The sequence below is a fragment of the Schistocerca cancellata genome, chromosome 9 (genome assembly GCF_023864275.1).
Source record: "Schistocerca cancellata isolate TAMUIC-IGC-003103 chromosome 9, iqSchCanc2.1, whole genome shotgun sequence".
Taxonomy (NCBI): Eukaryota; Metazoa; Arthropoda; class Insecta; order Orthoptera; family Acrididae; genus Schistocerca; species Schistocerca cancellata.
The window spans coordinates 208008264-208033411 of NC_064634.1; the positions used below are offsets into that span (position 1 = coordinate 208008264).

The 25148-nt window shown below is 39.3% G+C and overlaps 1 protein-coding gene across 2 annotated transcripts in view; it reads left to right on the plus strand.

Moving 5' to 3' along the window:
- The window catches only part of LOC126100813 (checkpoint protein HUS1-like), a 39479-nt gene extending 14586 nt beyond the window's left edge, over nucleotides 1-24893 (plus strand). For both annotated transcript variants that reach the window (XM_049911445.1, XM_049911446.1), the window contains 2 exons: nucleotides 5167-5344; nucleotides 19830-24893. In XM_049911445.1, the coding sequence (XP_049767402.1) occupies nucleotides 5167-5344; nucleotides 19830-20020 (369 nt within the window). In that variant the 3' untranslated portion in view covers nucleotides 20021-24893. The remainder of the gene's footprint in view (nucleotides 1-5166; nucleotides 5345-19829) is intronic.
- Nucleotides 24894-25148: the final 255 nt, after the last annotated feature.

The window sequence follows — 25148 nt, forward strand, 5'->3', positions numbered from 1 at the left end:
ACTGCAAGAGACATCACAAACATGAAACAAATGTGAAAATGCTGTTCTGTTTTTACATTGTCAGTCTCAGTGAATGCAAGTTGGAGAGTGGGAAATTGAAATACACATTGGTTTTGTATATTGAAAAATGTGTGTATTTTAGATCTTTTAACCTCATTAATGTCTAACAAGATTAGTAATGGTACTGACAACTCTAGCATTGAACTGGCTAATATCACCTTGTTGTCATTAGCCACCCAGTTTGTATTCACAAGTGCCCTTAATATATAGTAACTTGTTGAGCAACTACAGTTTTGATTTGATCTAATATTGTTGCACAACAATTGTACTGAAAACCATTTACAACAAAAATAATTGCTTAAGGAGCTTCAAATACAAGAAACTTCTTGATTTTCTTGAAACTGTGTAGATAAATCTCTATGTGCATGAAACTGCATTTAAACTGCACAAACTCTGTTGTGTTATTTCTTTTTTCCCCATTACATTGTGAGTGTCATGCAGAACAACACTGGAAAGCTATAGACAAATCTCAATGTACAATCTGTATGCCTGCTCCTCAAACTTGTCAAATCTTGGTAGTATAACTGATTTTTCTTATTCCTAAATGTTGAATATTGCATAAAAGTGATCACAACGGAAACTCTGACATAAAGTCATAAAGTGTTGTGCATCTCCCAGATTAAAATAGTCTGTGGCTAGCAGTTCATGCTTCAGCTGAACCAAATGATGATATTACCGAACAGTAAATTTTCTGCATTTTTTTCATGTAATGTTTAAGCTTAAAACTTAGTATCAGAACATGAAATTTCTTTTATGTGAAGCAACTGCACAACAGAAATGGCATAACTTTTACTTCACAGCCAATTGAGGAATATATTTCAAAGTTCTAATTTTATTCTTTACTGCGTTGAAAATCCATTATTAATTTGGACAGCTTGTATATTGCCCATTTCAGCATTTACATTTTCCTTTTTTAAATTTTTTTACAAATTCAGAAATATATCTTTTGCGTCCTCAACACGAATTTTCGTTTCATTGATATTGTAGTATATTTACCTTTAGCCCTTCACTCAGTATTCTGGTTTCCTAACATGACTGCATTCTTTCTACTTGTGAAGCCACTTTTTGATGTGTTTGTGCTCAATGCTACTGGCAGCAATTTGAAGATTAATGGTGGAGAACTACATAGTTTTATATAAATTTCATTTGCAATGCAATTCAATAACGTTATTTCAGGAAATTCTAGGAATGAAACTTGATTTAAAGGTGAGCTAGGACATATTTCCCCCCATTGTATTTGAATTTTGATAGATTTCATAGTGTAAATAAGTTCATTTTTAATTAATTAGTCAGCTTAAATCTGGTCACATTGTGATAAATCTGTCTTTTTTTTAACACAATGATTCAGAAACAAATTTCTGTCACATTTGGAAAGAGGTATAATGCTGGCAGTTACATTGTCTTTACTTCATGGTATCCGATTTGGTAGGTAATTGATGAGCAGTTTTCTCATGGATATTGAATCAGGCAAATGACTCTCAGGTTCTTGTAGACAGGGCATTCAGTGTGCAAGTATTTAGTTGGCTTTATGATGATAGGTTAATAAAACAATTTAGTGAAAGTTGAGTGTGAAAAAAACAGCAAACAACTCTGTTCTTGGAAAATACATTGCACCATTGTTGTGTAAAATTACTGGTAATGGCTGTATAGAATAGCAATAGGTTTAGGTATGTTCATTTTTGGATATGCTTTTTAAATAAATATCATGCCAAAAGAAACTTTTCTAAGTAGAATCTTTAAGGATTTTTACTGTGCACATCACTCTGGATTTCAAAAGTCTCATATCCTGAAGTAGCTGCTGAGCATTTATCATAATTCATTATGGTAAATGACATGTGTTGATGTAAGTAGCTGCTGAGCATTATCATCATTCATGATGGTACATGACATGTGTTGATGTTCACTACATCCACACTATTCCTTAAGTTGATACACTTATCATAAATGATCCTCGTAAATCTGAATATGGCTCTCTGTGGAACACATAAGGTAGTGCTGAATGGTTGGTCAATGAAGTGCTTATTATGAAAGGAGAAGGGTTATGGGTTATGATGGCAGCTTCTGAAGACTATAAGCTGTGGTGCTTCGTCTGTCATCACTGCTGTGGCATTCCTTCTTAAAGAGACTTAAGACTCTTGTTGAATGGAGGAAAGTATCAACCATCTGTTGAGCTTACCTTATCCATAGTGCTAGATAAGAAACACACACAGTCTTGTTCTGCCAAATAGTTAAAAACTTGAGAATGGTCCAGGAAATATGATATGGCTACGCCCAAGCCAGAAGCAGCGTGTCTAACATAACGCATTTACACTAATATCTTTAGCAAGGATTTAATACACAATTAGCATTGTTTTGAGTTAGCCAAAGACAAAAAACAGGTATATTTATAAAACGCAGAAAAAAACTGAAAACTTTATATCATTTTTAGTGCTGTATATGACTTTTGTCAAAGTAAAAAAAAATCTGCTGAATTACAGCTTTACAGTTGGCACCAGTGTAACACTAATTGTTAGATGAATCTTGTATACCAACACATCTTGAGACTCTCATAGCCATACTGGAAATATGTTATGGGAGAGTGTCTGCTATTTCCCCTGTCTCTCCAGGTAAAAATATACAATACCAATGAAATCTGACAGTATCTGGTTGCATATTCAGTTATACAAATACCTATTTACTCAAATGAGCTGACAAGTACAGTCAATTGCATCATGGACCTGCACAATTGTTTGAGACTCATGTGAAGAAGAAACTGTCATATAGATGGTAATATTTGGTATAGTGGTGTGGGGCAACAACAAATTGTCATCATTAGACACTGTGTTATTAATGTCACCCATAACTGAGTCAAGCAAGAAACTGTTAGTGGCCTTTATAAAGAAAAATAAAGCTCCTTGCACAGGGAAAATAATTTTTGTTCTGCACACAAGAGGTGCATTTTACAGTGTGTGCTGTTTTATATTCATACATTCCATATTTTATGTTCCTCATATCACGAGGAAGAACCTTCAGGATTATGAAATTAATCATAAACATAAATTAAAAGAAGCAGTTCTTAGATTTAATAACTAACTTATTGGACTTCTACAATCTGTCTGTACATACTCATGCTAAAATTATGCATGTTTGAATAAGCTGCTACTTGCTTAGTTACAATAAAAAGCTTCTGTTTCTCCTGTCAGTGTCTCCGTCTCATTCTGTTTCTCCTGTTAGTGTCTCCGTCTCATTCTGTTTCTCCTGTTAGTGTCTCCGGCTTGATACCTATGACATTTGTCCTATAAATGTTGCTTACATGTCACAAGAATAGGCAAAAAGCATTGATTGTAATGGAAGTAACATGACTCTTAAATCCTTGAATCTGGATAATCAGACAAGTTTTAGGAGGGCTGGCGACTAAGGTACTTTTCATTTTGTAGTATTTATTTTTAGGGTTACTCTTAGTCTTGCGTTATTAGATAGGATCATGTCAAAGACTTTCACACCAGAGCACAGAAACAAATTTTGAACCCTACATAAGAAGGCAAAGTCTACATGCAGATTATTTTGCTGTTTTGTTTTTTATAGTTGTGGTCTTCATTGTGAAGAATGGTTTGATGCAATCCTTGATAGTAGTTTATCCTGTCCAAGCCTCATCATCTCTGTATAACAACTGCAGCCTACATCTATTTGAACCTGCTTTTCTTTAGTCAGGCCTTGATCTTCCTTCATAGTTCAATTGTTACACTCCCCCCCACCCCCTCCAAAACACACACACACACACACACACACACACACACACACACACACACACACACAATTTCACTTCACTACCAAAGTGAAGAGAAGATTCCTTGATACTGCAAGAGTTTTATGGATTGTAAAACAAAATTCAATCCATGCTCAGTTTATGGTAATGGAAAAGCTTTGGTGAAATATAAATAATGCAAGAAGTACAGCTAACAGCTCATCGTGCAGTTGAGTTGACCGGAACATAAAATAAGACTGAGAATGATGTTAAATTTCATACAAAATCTTTCTCAGAGCTACTGGAAGATTCATGTACATGCATGGTTGCGTTGTCCTGACTGGCTTTATTGTGCTGGCATTGCAGCTCAACTGGGTTCAGGAGCTGTGTCAGATGGAGTGAACAAAGAGAGAATGGAGATGAGAAATGGAAGGGAGGGTTGGGAAAGGATGACTGACAGCTGGAAGGGGGAGGCAGTAGTCGTACAGTGTAGGTCTGTGGCACTGTTGAGCCTGTTATGGCTTAAGGCAGGAGGAATTGTGCACAGCACCTAGTAAAATGGAACGGTGCTTTTGGAAGGGGAGATAGACCAGAGGAAGAGGGAGTTTGCAGAGAGAAGGTTGTAATTGCAGGATGAGTGAAGTTAGGGTCATGAGGCAGGAGTGAAGGTGGGGCGTGAGCTAGCAGAGATTGAGGCTAGGAAGCTAATGAGATCAAAGAATGTATTAAAAGGACAATCCCCATCTATATAATTCAGATAAGCTGGTGTTGGGGATAGAAGGATTCAGAGGGCTCTGGTTGTGAAGAAGCCATTATCATCAAGCATCTTGTGCTAAACTGTATGTTCTACCACCGGCTCATCAACACTGCTATTAGCCACAGTTTGGCAGTGGCCATTCATTTGGATGAACAGCTGGCTGTTGGTCATGCCCATGAAAACACTGAAGAAGTTACAACAGAGTTGGTATATGATGTGACACTTTTCACAAGTGGCTCTACTTCTGATAGACTAGGATATGTCTGTGACAGGACTAGAGTAAGATGTGCTGGGTGGGTGCATTAGACACGTCTTGTATCCTCATCTCCTACATCTACGTGTATTCATAGACAAGGTGGCGGTATAATACTGCTTTGAGAGGAGTTGGAGGGATTGAGAGTAGGAGGAGCAAACAGTATTGTCATTATCAGCATTATTAACAGTGTTTTAATGTTGTTAGTCTATCTCCAAATCATTATTCTGAATTATCAGTTAATAATACTAAATATGTAAATAACAATAGAAGCTGTGCTCCAAAGCGAAAATATTGTTGAACTATATTAAGACTGTAATGTTTATGTTATTGCATGATCTTAAGAATATGTCATGTCTTTCCATTTTTCAGGTTAGTATAGATTTCCCAAATTTCAGGATTTTGCGAACAATAGCAGAACGTATGCGTAACATCAACTTGTATTTGGAAGTTGGGGCCAATTCACTGGGAACACTTGTAATTGAAACACGGACAGATATTGTCAGACTAAGAACTCAGTTCAACGATCTCAATATAAATAGTACAGCAAGTAAGTTTATTAAAAAATTGTCTCTAAACGCTGAATCACATGTGCTTTATACATCACAAGTTCAGTTTCAGCAATGCTTAACTCAGTTAATGTGTAGATGATGGCATGAATTAAACTTTTGACTTTTACCAGAACTTTCCTACTTCTGAACATATAATTTTTGAGTATTATACTAACTAATCTGCCTAAAATAGTTTTCTGTTTCAAAGTCCATTGAAACACTGTCTTTTTTATAGGGCTAATTTAATATTGCCATATTATCATCAAACATGCTATTAAAAATGAAAAAAGACTAATCAAGTCATAATTATAATGTGGATGTGTAAGATATTAAGTGCATATATGTTGTAATTGACAAAAATAAATCAAAAATCAATCCTGTATACGTGTTTCACATAGTTATTTTGATTTTTGTATGTGATTTTTCTCATTTAGTTCGTGTAAATAAGCATATCTTACGTTCTGCAAACCACCTTACTGCGTGTGGCAGAAGGTACTTTGGTAACATTTCCTTTTCCCACCTTGCCTGTTCCATTTATAAATGGTGCATGGGAAGAACAATTGTTGCTCTAGCTCTTTGTGAGCTCATAATATTATTTTCTCATCATCATTTTGCAAGGGATATGAGGGTGTAAGTAATATGTTGTCTAACTCTTAGAATTTCAGCATTAAATCTTTCTGTGTGCCTCTTTTGTAGGATTTGTCATTGGAGTTTGTTGAGTAGTTCCAAACTCTCGTACACTGAATAAACGAATGTATGATGGAATGGACCACTTTCCTATTCATCCAACTCAGGAAAGTGCTTCAGATTGAATAAGTCGAACAAGTAATTTGCAAGCATCATCTATCATGGATGAATTACATTTCCTTAATATTCTCCCTACAAATCTCAGCCTGGCTTCCTGTAGTATTTGTTTTATATGGTCAGGCCTTCTTATGTCAGTACATATAGTTTCTCATATGTATTTTGCGGTAGTTAATATTTCCAATGATTTGTCATCTATAGTGTTATCAAACAGTAGTGAATTTCTTCACCTGTTTGTGCACAATATATTACATTCATCATTATTTGCCAAGCCCTGCATCAGTCATCTATTCTCTATAGATTTTCCAGCATTTTTCTACAGTCTTCTGGCATTGTAACCTTCTTACAGACAACAAAGTTGTCCTTGAATACCCTCATGGGACCTTCAACATATCCACTAGAAAGATCATTAATATAAACTGTAAACAGTAAAAGCCTTATAACACTCTCTTGGGGCACTCCCAGTGTTACTTTTAAATGTAATATAACTGCAAGGTGTCTGTTCTTTTGAACATGTCCAAAAGAACAGACACCATACGAAATCTGCAGCTGTGATGCATGTCACGTATAGTAATTTAATCATCATCATCATTTAAGACTGATTATGCCTTTCAGCATTCAGTCTGGAGCATAGCCCCCCTTATACACTTCCTCCATGATCCCCTATTCAGTGCTAACATTGGTGCCTCTTCTGATGTTAAACCTATTACTTCAAAATCATTCTTAACCGAATCCAGGTACCTTCTCCTCGGTCTGCCTCGACTCCTCCTACCCTCTACTGCTGAATCGTGTAACATGACCCCACCATCTAAGCCTGTTTGCCCTGACTGCTACATCTATAGAGTTCATTCCCAGTTTTTCTTTGATTTCCTCATTGTGGACACCCTCCTGCCATTGTTCCCATCTACTAGTACCTGCAATCATCCTAGCTACTTTCATATCCGTAACCTCAACCTTGTTGATAAGGTAACCTGAATCCACCCAGCTTTCGCTCCCATACAACAAAGTTGGTCGAAAGATTGAACGGTGCACAGATAACTTAGTCTTGGTACTGACTTTATTCTTGCAGAAGAGAGTAGATCGTAGCTGAGCGCTCACTGCATTAGCTCTGCTACACCTCGCTTCCAGTTCTTTCACTATGTTGCCATCCTGTGAGAATATGCATCCTAAGTACTTGAAACCGTCCACCTGTTCTAGCTTTGTTCCTCCTATTTGGCACTCAATCCATTTATATTTCTTTCCCACTGACATTACTTTCGTTTTGGAGATGCTAATGTTCATACCATAGTCCTTACATTTCTGATCTAGCTCTGAAATATTACTTTGCAAACTTTCAATCGAATCTGCCATCACAACTAAGTCATCCGCATATGCAAGACTGCTTATTTTGTGTTCACATATCTTAATCTCACCCAGCCAGTCTATTGTTTTCAACATATGATCCATAAATAATATGAACAACAGTGGAGACAGGTTGCAGCCTTGTCTTACCTCTGAAACTACTCTGAACCATGAACTCAATTTACCGTCAGCTCTAACTGCTGCCTGACTATCCATGTAAAGACCTTTAATTGCTTGCAAAAGTTTGCCTCCTATTCCATAATCTTGTAGAACAGACAATAACTTCCTCCTAGGAACCCGGTCATATGCCTTTTCTAGATCTATAAAGCGTAGATACAATTCCCTGTTCCACTCATAACACTTCTCCATTATTTGCCATAAGCTAAAGATCTGGTCCTGACAACCTCTAAGAGGCCTAAACCCACACTGATTTTCATCCAATTGGTCCTCAACTAATACTCGCACTTTCCTTTCAACAATACCTGCGAAGATTTTACCCACAACGCTGATTAAAGAGATACCTCTGTAGTTGTTACAATCTTTTCTGTTTCCATGTTTAAAGATTGGTGTGATTACTGCTTTTGTCCAGTCTGATGGAACCTGTCCCGACTCCCAGGCCATTTCAATTATCCTGTGTAGCCATTTAAGACCTGACATTCCACTGTATTTGATGAGTTCCGACTTAATTTCATCCACCCCAGCCGCTTTATTGCACTGCAATCTATTGTCCATTTTTCCACTTCCTCAAATGTGATCCTATTTTCATCATCATTCCTATCCCATTCTACCTCGAAATCTGAAACATTACTGATCGCATTTTCACCTACATTGAGCAACTCTTCAAAATACTCCCTCCATCTGCCCAAGGCATCCACAGGATTCACCAGCAGTTTTCCTGACCTGTCCAAAATACTTGTCATTTCCTTCTTACCTCCCTTTCGAAGACTGCTAATTACACTCCAGAATGGTTTTTCAGCAGCTTGACCCATAGTCTCCAACCTGTTTCCAAAGTCTTCCCACGATTTCTTCTTGGATGCTGCAATTATCTGTTTGGCTTTGTTTCTTTCTTCAACATAACTTTCTCTGTCTACCTGGGTTCTGGTATGTAGCCATTTTTGATACGCCTTCTTTTTCCTTTTACAGGCTGCCTTGACTGTATCATTCCACTAAGCTGTTTGCTTCATCCTACTTTTACACACTACTGTTCCAAGACATTCTGTAGCCACTTCTAGTACTGTGTCCCTGTACCTTGTCCATTCCTTTTCCAATGACTGTAATTGACTACATTCAACCAACTAGTACCTTTCTGAGATCGCTGTTATGTACTTGTGCCTGATTTCCTTATCCTGAAGTTTTTCCACTCTTATCCTCCTACATATGGACCTGACCTCCTGCACTTTCGGCCTCACAATCCCAATTTCACTGCAGATTAAATAATGATCAGTGTCATCAAAGAATCCCCTGAATACACGTGTGTCCCTCACAGCCTTCCTGAATTCCTGATCTGTTATTATATAGTCAATGACAGATCTGATTCCCCTGCCTTCCCAAGTATACCAGTGAATGTTCTTATGTTTATAAAAGGAGTTTGTGATTACTAAGCCCATACTGGCACAGAAATCCAAGAGTTGTTTCCCGTTCCTGTTGGCCTCCATATCCTCTCCAAATTTACCCATAACCTTTTCATACCCTTCTGTTCGATTTCCAATCCTGGCGTTAAAATCACCCATGAGCAGAACACTGTCCTTGTCCTTTACTCTAACAACTACATCACTGAGTGCCTCATAAAAACTATCAATCTTATCTTGATCTGTCCCTTCACAATGCGAATATACTGACACAATCCTAATTTTCTTGCTAGACACTGTCAAATCTATCCACATCAGTCGTTCGTTTACATACCTTATTGCAACTACGCTGGGTTCCATTTCTTTCCTGATGTAAAGCCCTACACCCCATTGTGCTATTCCTGCTTTGACTCCTGACAGGTAGACCTTGTATTCTCCCACTTCCTCTTCTTTCTCATCCCCTTACCCGAATGTCACTAACAGCTAAAACGTCCAGCCCCATCTTACTTGCAGCCTCTGCCAGCTCTACCTTCTTCCCAGAGTAGCCCCCATTGATATTAATAGCTCCCCATCTCATTACCATTTGTTTGCCAAGTCGTATCTTAGGTGTCCCTGGTTTGTCAGTTAGAGGTGGGACTCCGTCACCTCCAAAGATCCGAGGCATTTTGCTCTGATTGTTGCCAGCATCATATTTAAAGTACCAGGGAAGCAGGTTGCTAGCCTTACTTGCCCCGAGTCCCATTGGGTTTTACCCCTAACGGCTGAGGGGCTAACCGGTGGATTTGTTAGTCTTTGCCGTATGAGCACAAAGGTGACCACGACTCAGAATATGTCCGAGATGCCCAGCCTTATTCCAAAGTAACTGGTATCCCGACTGTCGGGACCACTTACTTGGCCACTCATACGTTGCCCGTGGTTCATGAACTAGGACATGACTACAGGAACCCACACCATGAACCAGTAATTTAATTGGATGGATAAAAAATCCACTCATCAGGCTGTGTCTGAACACACACATAAAAGGAGGTTATAATTAGGGAAGCTTTTGGAGCCAGTGGCTTCTCCTTCAGGCAGAAGGGTTGAAGGGGAAGGAAGAGGGATGAAGGAAAAAGACTGGAGAGGTCTAGGAAAACGGATAGATTTCAGGAAAGTCACCCAGAACTGCAGGTCAGGGGAGACTTACCGGACGGGTTGAGAAGGAGAGACCAAGTGTTGGGGACTGCATTGGATGAGATTTGAAAACCTGAGATCTCAAAGGTGGAAGACAGGGTAAATGCAAGACAGAGATTACTGCTTATCATCATGTGTGAGTTAGTAAGAGTAAAAAGCTAAGTGCATTATACATAACAGAGGTGGGAGGGGGAGGGGGGGCAGTGAAAAATAGATGGTTAAGACAAGGAAAGATGTAGAAAACTAAAACAGAGTGAAGAAAAGAGCAGTTACTGTGAGGAAATGCTGAGACAGAAGAAATTAATGTAAATTAAGGCCAGGTGGGTGGCGAGAACCAAGGACATGTTTTAGTGCTAGTTCCCACCTGCAGATTTCTGAGAAACTGGTGTCTGGGGAAGAACCCAGATGGCTCATGTTGTGAAACAGTCACCGAGGTCACGATTGTCATGTTGTAGATCATGCTTTGCAACAGGATATTGCTTGTTGCCAGTATACACACCCTTTGCCTGTGTGTGTGTGTGTGTGTGTGTGTGTGTGTGTGTGTGTGTGTTCTGCTGCCACTTGGTGAGTAGATTTCTTATCTATCCACTTAAGTTAGTTAGTCAAAAATTGATTACTTTTGTTGCTGTATTGTGTAAATTGATGGTGGAGGGGGAGAAAGGAAAGGAAAGAGACTATTGTGGTCAGCTGCAAAGAGACTTCATGCGAAATCAGCTGCAACAGGTAGAAATGTATACCAGACCAGATTTAACCACTGCACCACCCAGACACAATGTTTCTCACAACTGTGTGGACTATCTGAGCAAACCTCTTGGCTGACCCTCTCCCCCGCCCCCCGCCTCCGCCCCCCGTGCCAACTATCTACAGTCCCTGTCCATGTCCTCCATGCTCACCACTTTGAGTTTCCCACATGAGGTTGGAAGTTATTGTGCATCCGCACTGAAGCTGGTGGATTCATCACCCACAAAGGTGAATTCATATAATTTGATTCATCTTGATGGGCAATGAATCCACCATCTTCAGTTTGGATGCACAATAACGTTCAACATCCTGTGGGAATCTCAAAGTAGTGAGCATAAGGGACATGTACAGGGCTGTGGATAGGTGGCGCTAGGTGGAGTGTGAGTCAGCTAAAAGACGTGCCAAATAGGCCACACATTTGCAATAAACACTGTGTCCAGATGGCGCATCGATTAACGCAACTGTATTGTAAGCAGGAGATACTGGGTTTGATTCCTAGTCCGGCACGCATTTTTACTCATCGCTGCTGATTCCACTAAAGTCCTGCTGCAGCCGACATTAACAGTCCCTTTCCTTTTTTTCTCCCCTGTTCACCTTCAATTTACATAACCTTTAAATGTACTGATTTTATTCCATTAAGGCTGATTTGTTTAGTTCTGTCTGTAAGGAACCCCTGAACCCAAAAACAATTCTGATCCAATACTTGTTAATCTCATATTGTGTTCCCTAAAAGACAGTATAGACAGAGCAGTAATGTGTCGAATGCCCTCTGAAATTCAAGGAAACATGGAATAAACATAGATCTCGTGGGTGAACAGAGTGAGCCGAGATTCAAAAGATCTTTGTTTGCAGAGTCTGAGAATCTGTGTTGGTTTTAATAGATGAGAGTTTAAACTCTTCAAAAACTTCCAAATCTGTGTTAGCATTAGATGTGTTCCATAATTCTAGAACAAATTGACGACTGTGATACAGGCCTGATAATTATATGGGTCTGTCCAAGGAACCTATTGTGAAGATGGGAATGACCGCACTTCTTTCTGGTCATTAGGTGCTCTTCATTCCTTCAGTGACCTACAGTAAACTACTCTTGGCAGAGGAACAAGTACTTTTGCATTATCTCTGTAGAAGCAAGTGTCCCTTATGTTCCAGAAGTCTATCACTGCTGAGCCATTTTAGTTCGATTTCTATTTTGCAAGGCTTATCCCAGTATATGCCAATTTGGCATTCATGTTGTTGTTGAACAGAGGAGCAGTATTAAATTTTTTTTAGCAGTGAAACAAATTCAAAAAACCAAATTTGGTGTTTCATCCTTCTCTCTTTCTCCTGTTTTTGTGCCAATATGGTCACCGAGTGGCTGTATAAATGATTTTAATCCAGTTACAGATTTTACATAAGACTGAAACTTCTTAAGAGTCTTAGTCATATAATTTGGCAAAATTTTACTTTTAAAATTAATTGAATGTGTAGCGGTTCGCCTCCTTTGTTTCTTTGTTTGTTGTCCTCAGTGTTGACGTACTAGCTAAAAAAATAGGAGGTGGCCGTGTGCAGTACTGTCTTCTGTAAATGATGTAGCCGACAGATGCACAATTGCATTTCACAGTCTTTCACTTTCTCTTTTCACAACCACCCAATAATTCACAGTTATAAATGGCCAGTGCACTGTTGTTCTAACTTCCTATAAGCCTCACTAACAGTTAGCAGGCAAGCCATCCACATACTGCTAAAATAGTTTACTGTTGAACATCTGCGAGCAGTAAAAGCCTAACCACAAAGTTCACAGTTCTTGAAGAATAGAAAGGTACATATGGAGCAGACACTGTCACTGTTTTATCACATGACCTAATTATGTAACATTTATTACACTGTTATTACACTGTTAAGTTAATGCATTGTTGCCGTTCTAACCAACACTGGTTCCTTGTCTGAAACTCAGCTGTGGACTGACTGTCTTGTGATCAAAAACTGGGCCCTTATATATCCTCACAATAACAGGTGCTGAACTTACACATTGTTCGAAGTAAAATTAACAGAAATTACAATTAAAACTTACTTTACACAATTAACTGACTACATCAAAAAATTGGTTCTTTTTAACAGTTTCTTTTACTGCAGGAGTTAAGCCGAATTATTTGTTTAAATCATGAAATTAACGTATATAGTTACGTAAACAATACTTTTGACAAAACTGTTAATTACTTTGAAATTAATTGAAGGCTGGCTTTGCTAACATGTTGACAAAAAGAGCTAAATAGATACTTTAAGATTACTAGTATTTCATCTTCCAAATGTGTATAATTAGTACAGAATTTGTATTTGTTTATACGTCAACAGTAGAATTTAAGTAATGAAACAATTATTGATTTCACTCTATAATAAAAGATATTAACTAGGCATAGTCAAAATAAATTAGAAAATCAATTACATACATAAAATGGGGGTAAGGAATGAAAGAGGAAGCCACCTGGTAGAATTTTCCACAGAGCATAACTTAATCGTAGGCTAACACTTGGTTCAAGAATCATGAAAGAAGGTTGTATACGTGGAGACACTGGAAGGTTTCAGATAGATTATGTAATGATAAGACATAGATTTAGGAACCAGGTTTTAAATTGAAAGACATTTCCAGGGGAAGATGTGGACTCTGACCACAATCTATTGGTTATGAACTGTAGATTAAAACTGAAGAAACTGCAAAAAGGTGGGAATTTAAGGAGATGGGACCTGGATAAATGAAAGAACCAGAGGTTGTAGAGAGTTTCACGGAGTGCATAAGGGAACGATTTACAAGAACGGGGGAAGGAAATACAGTAGAAGAAAAGGGGGTAGCTTTGAGAGATGAAATAGTGAAGGCAGCAAAGGATCAAGTATGTAAAAAGATGAAGGCTAGTAGAAATCCTTGGGTAACAGAAGAAATATTGAATTTAATTGATGAAAGGAGAAAATATAAAAATGCAGTAAATGAAGCAGGCAAAAATGAATACAAACGTCAAAAAATTAGATCAACAGGAAGTGAAGAATGGCTAAGCAGGGAAGGCTAGACGGCAAGGATTCGAGGCATATGTCACTGGGGGTAAGTAGATATTGCCTACAGGAAAATTAAGGAGACCTTTGGAGAAAAGAGAACCACTTATATGAATATCAAGAGCTCAAATGGAAACCCAGTTCTGAGCAAAGAAGGGAAAGCAGAAAGGTGGAAGGAGTATATAGAGGATCTATACAAGGGTGATGTACTTGAGGACAATATTATGGAAATGGAAGAGGACATAGATAAAGATGAAATGGAAGGTATGATACTGTGTGAAGAGTTTGACAGAGCAGTGAAAGACCTAAGTCGAAACAAGGCCCCGGGAGTAGACAACATTCCATTAGAATTACTGATAGCCTGACCCTACCATCTGATACGCAAGATGTATGAGACTGGCGAAATACCGTCAGACTTCAAGAAGAATATAATAATTCCAATCCCAAAGAACGCAGGTGTTGACAGATGTAAAAATTACTGAACTATCAGTTTTAATAAGTCATGGCTGCAAAATACTGACACGAATTTTTTACAGACAAATGGAAAAACTGGTAGAAGCCGACCTCAGGGAAAATTAGTTTTGGATTCTGTAGAAATGTTAGAACACATGACGCAATACTGATCCTACGACTTATCTTAGAAGACACATTAAGGAAAGGCAAACATACATTTCTAGCATTTGTAGACTTAGAGAAAGCTTTTGACAGTGTTGATTGGAATACTCTCTTTCAAATTCTGAAGGTGGCAGGGGTGAAATACAGGGAGCGAAAGGCTATTCACAATTTGTACAGAAACCAGATGGCAGGTACAACAGTCGAGGACATGAAAGGGAAGCAGTGGCTGGGAAGGGAGTGATACAGGGTTGTAGCCTCTCCCTGATGTTATTCAATCTGTATATTGAGCAAGCAGTAAAGGAAACAAAAGAAAAATTCGGAGTAGATATTAAATTACATGGAGAAGAAATAAAAATTTTGAGGTTCACTGATGACATTGTGATTCTGTCAGAGACAGCAAAGGACCTGGAAGAGCCATTGAACCGAATGGACAGTGTCTTGAAAGGAGGGTATAAGATGAACATCAACAAAAGCAAAACGAGGATAATGGAATGTTGTCGAATTAAGTCAGGTGATGCTGAGGTAATTAGATTACGAACTGAGACACTTAAAGCAGTAAAGGAGTTTTGCTATTAGGGGAGCAAAATAACTGATGATGGTCGAAATAGGGCGGATAAAAAATGTAGACTGGAAATGGCAAGGAAAGTGTTTCTGAAGAAGAGAAATTTGTGAACATCGAGTATAGATTTAAGTGTAAGGAAGTCATTTCTGAAAGTATTTTTATGGAGTGTAGCCATGTATGAAAGTGAAACATGGACGACAAATAGTTTGGACAAGAAGAGAATAGAAGCTTTTGAAATGTGGTGCTACAGTAGAATGCTGAAGAGTAGGTGGTTAGATCACATAACTAATGAGGAGGTACTGAACAGAATTGGGGAGAAGAGGAGTTTGTGGCACAACTTGACTAGAAGAAGGGATGGGTTGGTAGGACGTGTTCTGAGGCATCAAGGGATCACCAATTTAGTATTGGAGGGCAGTGTGGAGGGTAAAAACCGTAGAGGGAGACCAAGAGATGAATACATTAAGCAGATTCAGAAAGATGTTGGCTGCAGTACCTTCTGGGAGTTGAAGCAGTGTGCACAGGATGGAGAAGCACGGAGAGCTGTGTCAAACCAGTCTCAGGACTGAAGACCACAACAACAACAGCTGTGAAAAGTGTAGTTACTAGCTATTTTACAGCTGATGCATTTTAGGCCATACATCACTGCATACCAAATATAGCTAATATATCTGACTTGTTTATATTCCAAAGGGCTTGCAGCATAGTATAAGTCAGCAAATGACATTTATAAGGAGTGTCCAGCGTCACTGGAGGGTTATATTAATTTTTATTTCTCTCCATTTTCAGTATGTATCTGTTTCAGCTAAACTGTTGTTATCAGGCGACCTGCAGCACAATGTCAGTGACATTATTTTCATTATACATATTTGTGTTACGATAGGACATGGAACATGAATTGTTACTTACATGTATATTGTCTAGACGGATTGACATTCATATAAAATTGTTGGCAGCAGTATTTTGACTGCTTCGTATTTGTTGAATTAAGGTAGTAATTAATTTCTTCTGGCAATAACGACTGTTTTGGAGCTACGATGTTGAATGTTTACATATTACAGTGTGTTTCACAATGTTTTGACATTCTAAAATTTGAATAATATGCTCAAAAAACAAGATACGGCAATGGTGGCACCATCTATTGGTAGCACAGAGTGTTAAGTTTCATACCATATACAGGGGAGTAATCATGTCATATTGGTTAAAGCAACTTTGTGATGGAGTGCTGTTTCCACTATGACAAATATATCGTGCATTTGCAGCACGTCTTTCGTAAGCATTTCAAGATTAAACTGTGCTATCCAAATCCTGCTCGGGGAACAATGTTGAAGAGGATGAGAAACTACCAGTGCATGGAATCAAAATCAACCAGCCTTTGGAAAACCATCTGAACTCCAGAGTACATTGAACATGTGTGTAGCAGTTTACAGGCAAACTATCACCATTTGTTACCAGAACTTTCTCAAATGACTGGTCAAGAAGCTGTCAGCAGTTAAATAGATAGAATTCGCAATGAGATTTCCAGAATCCCTCCAGCAGTTATGAAAGATGTGTCCAAAAAGTGAGTGAAATGCCTCTAGTGTTGTATAACTGTGAACGGTCATCATTGTTCCAATATAGTGTTTATAAGTAAACGTGGGTAAATGTTGTACCTTGTGAAAATGTTCAGCTTTGTTTTGCAACTAGTTTGCATATTATTTAAATTTTGAATCGACAAAACATTGTGAAACATCCCACATAAGCACTGTTACATAGATGATATATACATTATAGCAGCAGCAGCAGCAGCAGCAACAGGAGCAGTCTGTGTTTATAGTAGTTGTAGATGCTATTAATTTTTGTGTGTTTGTTCGATAATGGCAATGTAGACTAAACAGATATTTAGTACAAGTGGAAGGAAATGAAAATTAATATAATGCAGCAGCGAGTCTGGACATTCCTTATAAATATGTCATATTTATATTTATTTTAACACTGAAAGGAGAGCCATTCCTCTTTCCAGTCTAAAAAGCTCTCTCGCATTTCTCTTTTTCGTACACTGCCGATACGAGCTTAAGCATGTGCCCACTGCTACTCCATCGATGGTAACTTCAAATCCAGCATTGTTTCTTCTGAATACACCTCAAGATGAATTGTGTATTGCTTTGTGAAACTGAAATTTTGTAGAAATACTATTGTAGATTAAGTAACTTACAACCATTATTTTTTTACCTACCACACGGTATTGAGTGCCATATTATGTGGTCTTATTAAAAATAAGCTTTTGATAGTGTCATTTTTAACAACACTGAAATACTTGCCGGCCGAAGTGGCCGTGCGGTTAAAGGCGCTGCAGTCTGGAACCGCAAGACCGCTACGGTCGCAGGTTCAAATTCTGCCTCGGGCGTGGATGTTTGTGATGTCCTTAGGTTAGTTAGGTTTAACTAGTTCTAAGTTCTAGGGGACTAATGACCTCAGAAGTTGAGTCCCGTAGTGCTCAGAGCCATTTGAACCATTTTTGAACTGAAATACTTGCTCAAATTTACCTTATTGTAATGAGCAGTTTCTCAGTAACTTGAAAATTTATGTCTTGCTTTGTCAGAGTAGCTGACACTAGTTGCTTCAAGAAGTGTAAGCTATCTGGAGTCATTCATGGAATTTCTGTTTGCATTGAGAGAGTTCATGAGAAACCACAATGAAACTATGTTTGATGTTTATAGCACTGTACAGGTGCTCCAAGTAATTACAGTTTTCCAATTTTCTGAGCTTTAAATAAAGATAAGACACAGTATGAGGGTGGTCTGAAAAGTGCTCAGCCCAATAGTATTAATGACAATTTATGCTTTCAAAGAAGTTTTATTTTTCCGTATAAACTTCTGCAATATTAATACATTTCATCCAGTGGTGATCCAATGGCATTTACCCTTCTCTGTAGTGTTTCTCCAGAAGAGCTGCAAAGTACCCATCTATAGCGGCTGTGGCTTCTTGACTGGAGGAAAAGTGCTGACCAGTGAGTAATTTCTTCAGTTTTGAGACTGAGGGAGCCAAATCTGCGGAATAGAGTGGATGTTCCAGCATTTCATAATGCACATCCCTCAGATTCCCCATTCCCAAGACCCTTTTTTGTATGGATGCAGTGTCCTGAGGTATATGACTAGTTTGTTCTTTTAGCTGGATCTCTTTTCATGGATGCTTGTGTCCAGTTTCATGAGAAGATGACAGTAGTATTGTCCAGTTACAGTTGTACCTTTTTCAAGACAGTCAACCAACAAAATTGCTTTCGCCAGCCAAAACACTGACGCCAACATCTTTCCCATCGGTGGGACTGTCCTTGTGTTCTATGGAGCTGAATAACCAGCTTCTGTCCACTACATATATTGCTGTTTGGATTTGAGTGTGTAGTGGTGAATTCATGTTTCATCCACTGCCACATATCGATGCAAAAAGTCACTTCTGTCCCTTTTTTTTTTATTTTTTTTTTTTTAATCGTCACATCAAACACTTTTTGGAAAGTGTCATGAATGGATTTGTAATCTGCAGTGAGAACATGTCACCCATCTTGCGCAAAGCTTTCTGGTGTTCTTAGCAATTTCGCACACCTTTATATGCTGACCTTCCAAAATCATATCATGCACTTTTTCACTTTTCAGACATCCTTCGCTTGGATCATGTTGTATGCTTTCATGATCATGTTTAAACTTGACTGCCCATTTCTTCATGGTGAAAATTGATTAATTCTTCTTTTATGAAGAATTTAATCACTGCACAATATTCAGTTTTTTCCATATTCAACACCATGTGCGTCACAACTGTTTCAGATTACTTCCTACAGTCAACTGCTGCCTGGAATTAATTGCATCTTTACATTGCATCTACTAACATACGTAGCAATGTAAGTGGTGCAAGCATAATGAGATTTGTGATGTGTTGTTGCCTGTTGTGTCATTCCATTGCAAACAGATAAGCATCACATATGTGTCTTTTATTGTGATGTATTGTATCGCATATCACTGGGATCCACACCTTATGGTTTAAACTATGTGATATAGCTTACTTTTAACTTTGATTTGACCCCTAGTGGGATCCACTGTGGTTACCAGAGGCATAAAGTGTCATTGTGTTGGTAAGTATCGTAGTTCCTGTCTCTGATTGGAATTCCATTTCATAGCTGTTGATGATCAGCTTGACTACTAGTTTAGCTGACTTTTCATTTACTGGCAAGAGTGGTGTGATGGCGTAAAACAGTAGTGCTGATACAATGTAGTTATGCATTTGTATGTGTGTGTTTCCTTTTTAGTCTGTTAACTCTGGATGTTGTACAAATTTTTAGGGATGACTTCATTCTTGTTTGCAAGAGTGTCAACCACTCGAATGTAAGCTGAGTTACCTTTACTTTTTCCATGATTTGTATTCCGTACAAGACTATCACAAGTTATGTAGACTCTTATTGAGGAGGAGTAATATCCAAATCCTCAACCAGCCATTCTTATGTGGGTATGCTGTGATTTCCATGAATTACTTGAAGTGAATAACACTCCATTTATAGTGACATAATCCTCAGTGTTAGCTTAAAATAATATCTATTTTATTCACCTGACAATGAAGGTTTAATTTTTTTTCAAGCTTTCATAATTTCAATGAGTTTTTCTTTTACAGAATTACATGTAATTACTCTCTTTGTTCCAGACGCATTGCCTGATCCAGAAAAGATTCGATCAGTGAGAGTGGACGTCCGAAAATTTGTACAAGTTCTGGCTAGTGAACAGTTGCACCCAAACAAAATGCAGTGTGATATAGCTGATGGTCGCTTGTTGCACCTCTTAGTCATGCATGAGGATGTGACTTTGCATTACTTCTTGTCACATTATGACAGCTGAGATATGGCAGTAACCCTTCTTCGTTCCTCAAGTAGTGTGTGGTAGAGAGAGAGAGAGAGAGAGAGAGAGAGAGAGAGAGAGAGAGCGCTGTTGGATCACACATCTATCAGAGCCATGATTGTGGTTGATGGACTACTGTGGGATAGTAACTTGCTGAATTGTGAAAATGTAACAATATCTTTCCATTCCCTTTTTTCAGTTATGTATAGCTTCTTAGTAATTTATTATTGATTATGTATTATCTCTATTAAATGTGTTGTCTTGCTAAGTCAGTGGTTATTGTGCTCATTGAGTAGAAAATCAACAACTTCAGGAATACACATATTGGATTCTGTTGATTCCAAGCTAAGTTACAAATAAAGTGCACTATACAGGGTGACTCACCTTACTCTACCACCTCAAATATCTCTGAAACAACAATAGATATTCAAAAATGGTTTTCACCAGCATGAACGTACAGCAGGGGCTTAGGAAATCAAATACACTACTGGCCATTAAAATTGCTACCCCAAGAAAAATGCAGATGATAAACAGGTATTCATTGGACAAATATATTGTACTGGAACTGACATGTGATTATATTTTCACAAAATTTGGGTGCATAGATCCTGAGAAATCAGTACCCAGAACAACCACCTTTGGTCGTAATAGTGGCCTTGATATGCCTGGGCATTGAGTCAAACAGAGCTTGGATGACATGTACAAGTACAGCTGCCCATACAGCTTCAACACGATACCACAGTTTATCAAGAGTAGTGATTGAGTGATTGGCGTATTGTGATGAGCCAGTTGCTCGGCCACCATTGACCAGACGTTTTCAATTGGTGAGAGATCTGGAGAATGTGCTGGCCAGGGCATCAGTCGAACATTTTCTGTATCCAGAAAGGCCAATAAAGGACCTGCGCCGGCCGCAGTGGTCTAACGGTTCTAGGCGCTCAGTCCAGAACCACACGACTGCTATGGTTGCAGGTTCAAATCCTGCCTCGGGCATGGATGTGTGTGATGTCCGTAGGTTAGTTAGGTTTAAGTAGTTCTAAGTTCTAGGGGACTGATGACCACGGATGGTAAGTCCCATAGTGCTCAGAGCCATTTGAACAGGACCTGCAACATGCGGTTGTGCATTATCCTGCTGAAATGTAGGGTTTCGCAGGGATCGAATGAAGGGTAGAGCCACTGGTCGTAACACATCTGAAATGTAATGTCCACTGTTCACAGTGCCGTCAATGCGAACAAGAGGTGACTGAGACGTGTAACCAGTGGCACCCCATACCATCACGCCGCGTGATACACCAGTATGGCGATGACGAATACTCGCTTACAATGTGCATTCACTGCGATGTTGCCAAACACGGATACATCCATCATGATGCTGTAAACATAACATGGATTCAACCGAAAAAATGACATTTTGCCATTCGTGCACCCAGGTTCGTCGTTGAGTACACTGTCACAGGCCCTCCTGTCTGTGATGCAGTGTCTAAGGTAACCGCAGCCATAGTCTCCGAGCTGATAGTCCATGCTGCTGCAAAGGTCGTCAAACTGTTCGTGCAGATGGTTGTTGTCTTGCAAAAGTCCCCATCTGTTGACTCAGAGATCGAGACGTGGCTGCATGATCCATTACATCCATGCGGATAAGATGCCTGTTGTCTCGACTGCTAGTGATACGAGGCCGTTGGGATCCAGCATGGCATTCTGTATTACCCTCCTGAACCCACTAATTCCATATTCTGCTAACAGTCATTGGATCTCGACCAACGCGAGCAGCAATGCCGCGATACAATAAACCGCAATCGCGATAGGCTACAATCCGATCTTTATCAGAGTCGGAAACGTGATGGTATGCATTTCTCCTCCTTACACGAGGCATCACAATAACATTTTACCAGGTAACGCCGGTCAACTTCTGTTTGTGTATGAGAAATCAGTTGGAAACTTTCCTCATGTCAGCACGTTGTAGGTGTCGCCACCGGCACCAACCTTGTGTGAATGCTCTGAAAAGCTAATCATTTGCGTATCACAGCATCTTCTTCCTGTCAGTTAAATTTTGCATCTGTAACACGTCATCTTCGTGATGTAGCAATTTTAATGGCCAGTAGTGTACTATGCAAAATTTTAAAATGTAAACAAATACTATTTTCAACACAAACTTGTGTATTTTTAAATGGACACCCCCTAATATTTCGTATGCAATCAATAGCATGAAAAATCACAAAAATAATGGCCTTGGTTGGACTGCGATACGTCAGTCACATCCAGAAAAATTGCAAAGCGAAGTTGACGCTTGAAATAAATGAAGCGCACAGCTAGTGCACGTCCTGAGACTCAAGCATGCACCTCACGCTGCCAGTAATTGTGATTTAGTTGACATATTACAGCAGTGGAGTGTTAATGTATGGTGTGGTATTGTATGACAACACATCATTGACCCGTATTTCATTGATGGCACTCCTAAAGGGGGATAGTTTAACTCTTTCTTGAGCTGTACCGTACTTGAGCCAGTCCGCGAAATGACATCTAGAGGTACAATTAGGGGTAACACACTTGGTTTCACATTTCTAAACCTCATAAGTTCTGAAATGTGTGGCTTGTAAAGGATAGCAATGGTGTCACAGTTTCTGACATAATGCATCACATGTAGTACTGCACTCAGAGCAGGGGTTGCCTACAGTGGCACCTGTATCCTGCCGTAAACTTACCAATATCACCACGGCACGCTCTACCTTCAGTGTACAAGTGTCTCCTAATCTGGTCTGCTGAACTGCTCTCATACTGTAATGTAATTCACGTACGTTGCCACATTAGTAATTTACGGCAAATGTCACAGAAATAACAACCACAGCTGTGACACTGTATGCTGAATGCTACCCAGATTGGCGGTGTCCATCAAGTAGAACCATTGGCAACATCTGGAAGACACTCACGGAAACAGGAAACTGGGCTCCCACAAAACGTCGACGTACAACGCCAGCAACTGGCAATGGAAGAGAAATTGCTGTTCTGGCTGCTGTAGCACACAATCCTCAGGTGGGTGTACAAGAAATTGCACAAGGTGTAAGAATAAGCCACAGTAGTGTGTGCAGAATCTTGCATCGGCATCAGTTTCATCCATTCCATATCTCACTGTGCCAAGAACTGTGTGGGAATGACTTTGAATCCCACATGGCATTCTGTCATTTTGCACTTCAGCAGTTGCAAGGTAATCCAGTATTCGTGAGCAGTACGTTGTTTATGGACGAGGCTTCATTTACAAATCACGGTAATGTGAATCTGCGGAACATGCACTTCTGGTCCGTGCAAAATCCCCACTGGATTTGCCAAGTTGTTCATCAATGACAGTAGAGTGTCAATGTTTGCTGCAGTATCATTGCTAACTGTATTGTAGGTCCCTATTTTTAGCGTGGAACATTGAATGGACAGCGATATGCATCATTTCTTCAACACACACTAGCGCTCCTCATGAAGGATCTAGGATTGCAAACTCATCTATCAATGTGATTCCAACATGATGGATGTGCCGCACACAATGCAAAAATTGCCAGAGATGTTCTCGATGAGACATTTCCAAATAGGTGGATGGGGCGGGGAGATACTGTGCGATGGCCAGCACGGTCCCCCGACTAGACGCCATTAGACTTCTTTCTATGGGGCGCAGTGAGAGACAGTGTGTATCAAGAACCCCCCAACAACAGTAGAGGATATGCAACATCGTATTACCGTGGCATGTGCGGCAATATCTGTGGAAACTCTACAATCTGGGCAACACAATCTTGTTACCCATCTGCAAACGTGTGTGTATTGATGCAAACTTAGGTCACTTCGAACATATGTTGATGTGACAAAATTTCATTTGTCAAGATGTGGATGTATTTTCTATGCTGGATGTAATGCACAACAATACTTCTGTGGACAACAGGGCACTAGTCAGTGTGTTTAGCAAAGCGAATTCAAGTATGTTATCTCTAATTGTAGCTCTAGTTGTCATTTCGCTAGAGTAAACGTACATTTCCACCTTGAAAGATGTAACTTTGCATTGGACGTGTTACTGGTTTATTTTTGTTGTTTGTGCATACCTTCCCATTGTGTGAGCCCCTGACACAGGCAGCATGAGGTGCACGCTAGAGTCTCAGGACATGCGCAAGCTGTGCCCTTCAATTGTTTCAAGTGTCAGCTTTGCTTCACAATTTCTCGGGATGTAATTGACACATTGCAATGCAACCAACGCCATTATTTTTGTGATTTTTCATGCTATCGATTGCATATGAAATAATAGGGGGTGTCCATTTAAAAATACACATGTTTGTGTCAAAAATAGTATTTGTGTACATTTTAAAATTTCGCCTAGTATTTGGTTTCCCAAGCCCCTGCCGTACGTTCATGCTGGTGAAAACCGTTTTTGAATATCTGTTGTTGTTCCAGAGATATTTGAGATGGCATAGTTAGGTGAGACATCCTGTATTATGAACATTTATCATCATCATCATCATCATCATCATCATCATCATTGTAGCAGTTTGACTACTGAAGGTGCAGCAGCTACATTCGAGATTGAGTATCGAGCATAAGTAAGCGTACACTATGGTGATTTTCCAGTACCTTTGGTCAGTTACGGTTGTACCCATGTCACCTGTATGTTAAGTTTGTTGCATATCTATCGAGAACATTACCTCATAATGCGTATGCGATCAGTGCCTTCCTAGGTTCCCGTAAAAACAGGAAGCGGTGGACCTTCTAGAAACTGAGTGAGCATATATAAAGGGCCATGTAACGTATGGAACATTTTTCTTCTACATAATTATCCTTTGAGAGTTACTTAAAAGTAAACAGTATTTATAGCAAATCTGAAGCTCTCAACATTTAATGCAGGTTTTACTAAAAACTTATATACCTAAAAACAAAGATGATGTGACTTACCAAATGAAAGTGGTGGCAGGTCGACAGACACACAAACGAACACAAACATACACACAAAATTCAAGCTTTCGCAACAAACTGTTGCCTCATCAGGAAAGAGGGAAGGAGAGGGAAAGACGAAAGGATGTGGGTTTTAAGGGAGAGGGTAAGGAGTCATTCCAGTCCCGGGAGCGGAAAGACTTACCTTAGGGGGAAAAAAGGACGGGTATACACTCGC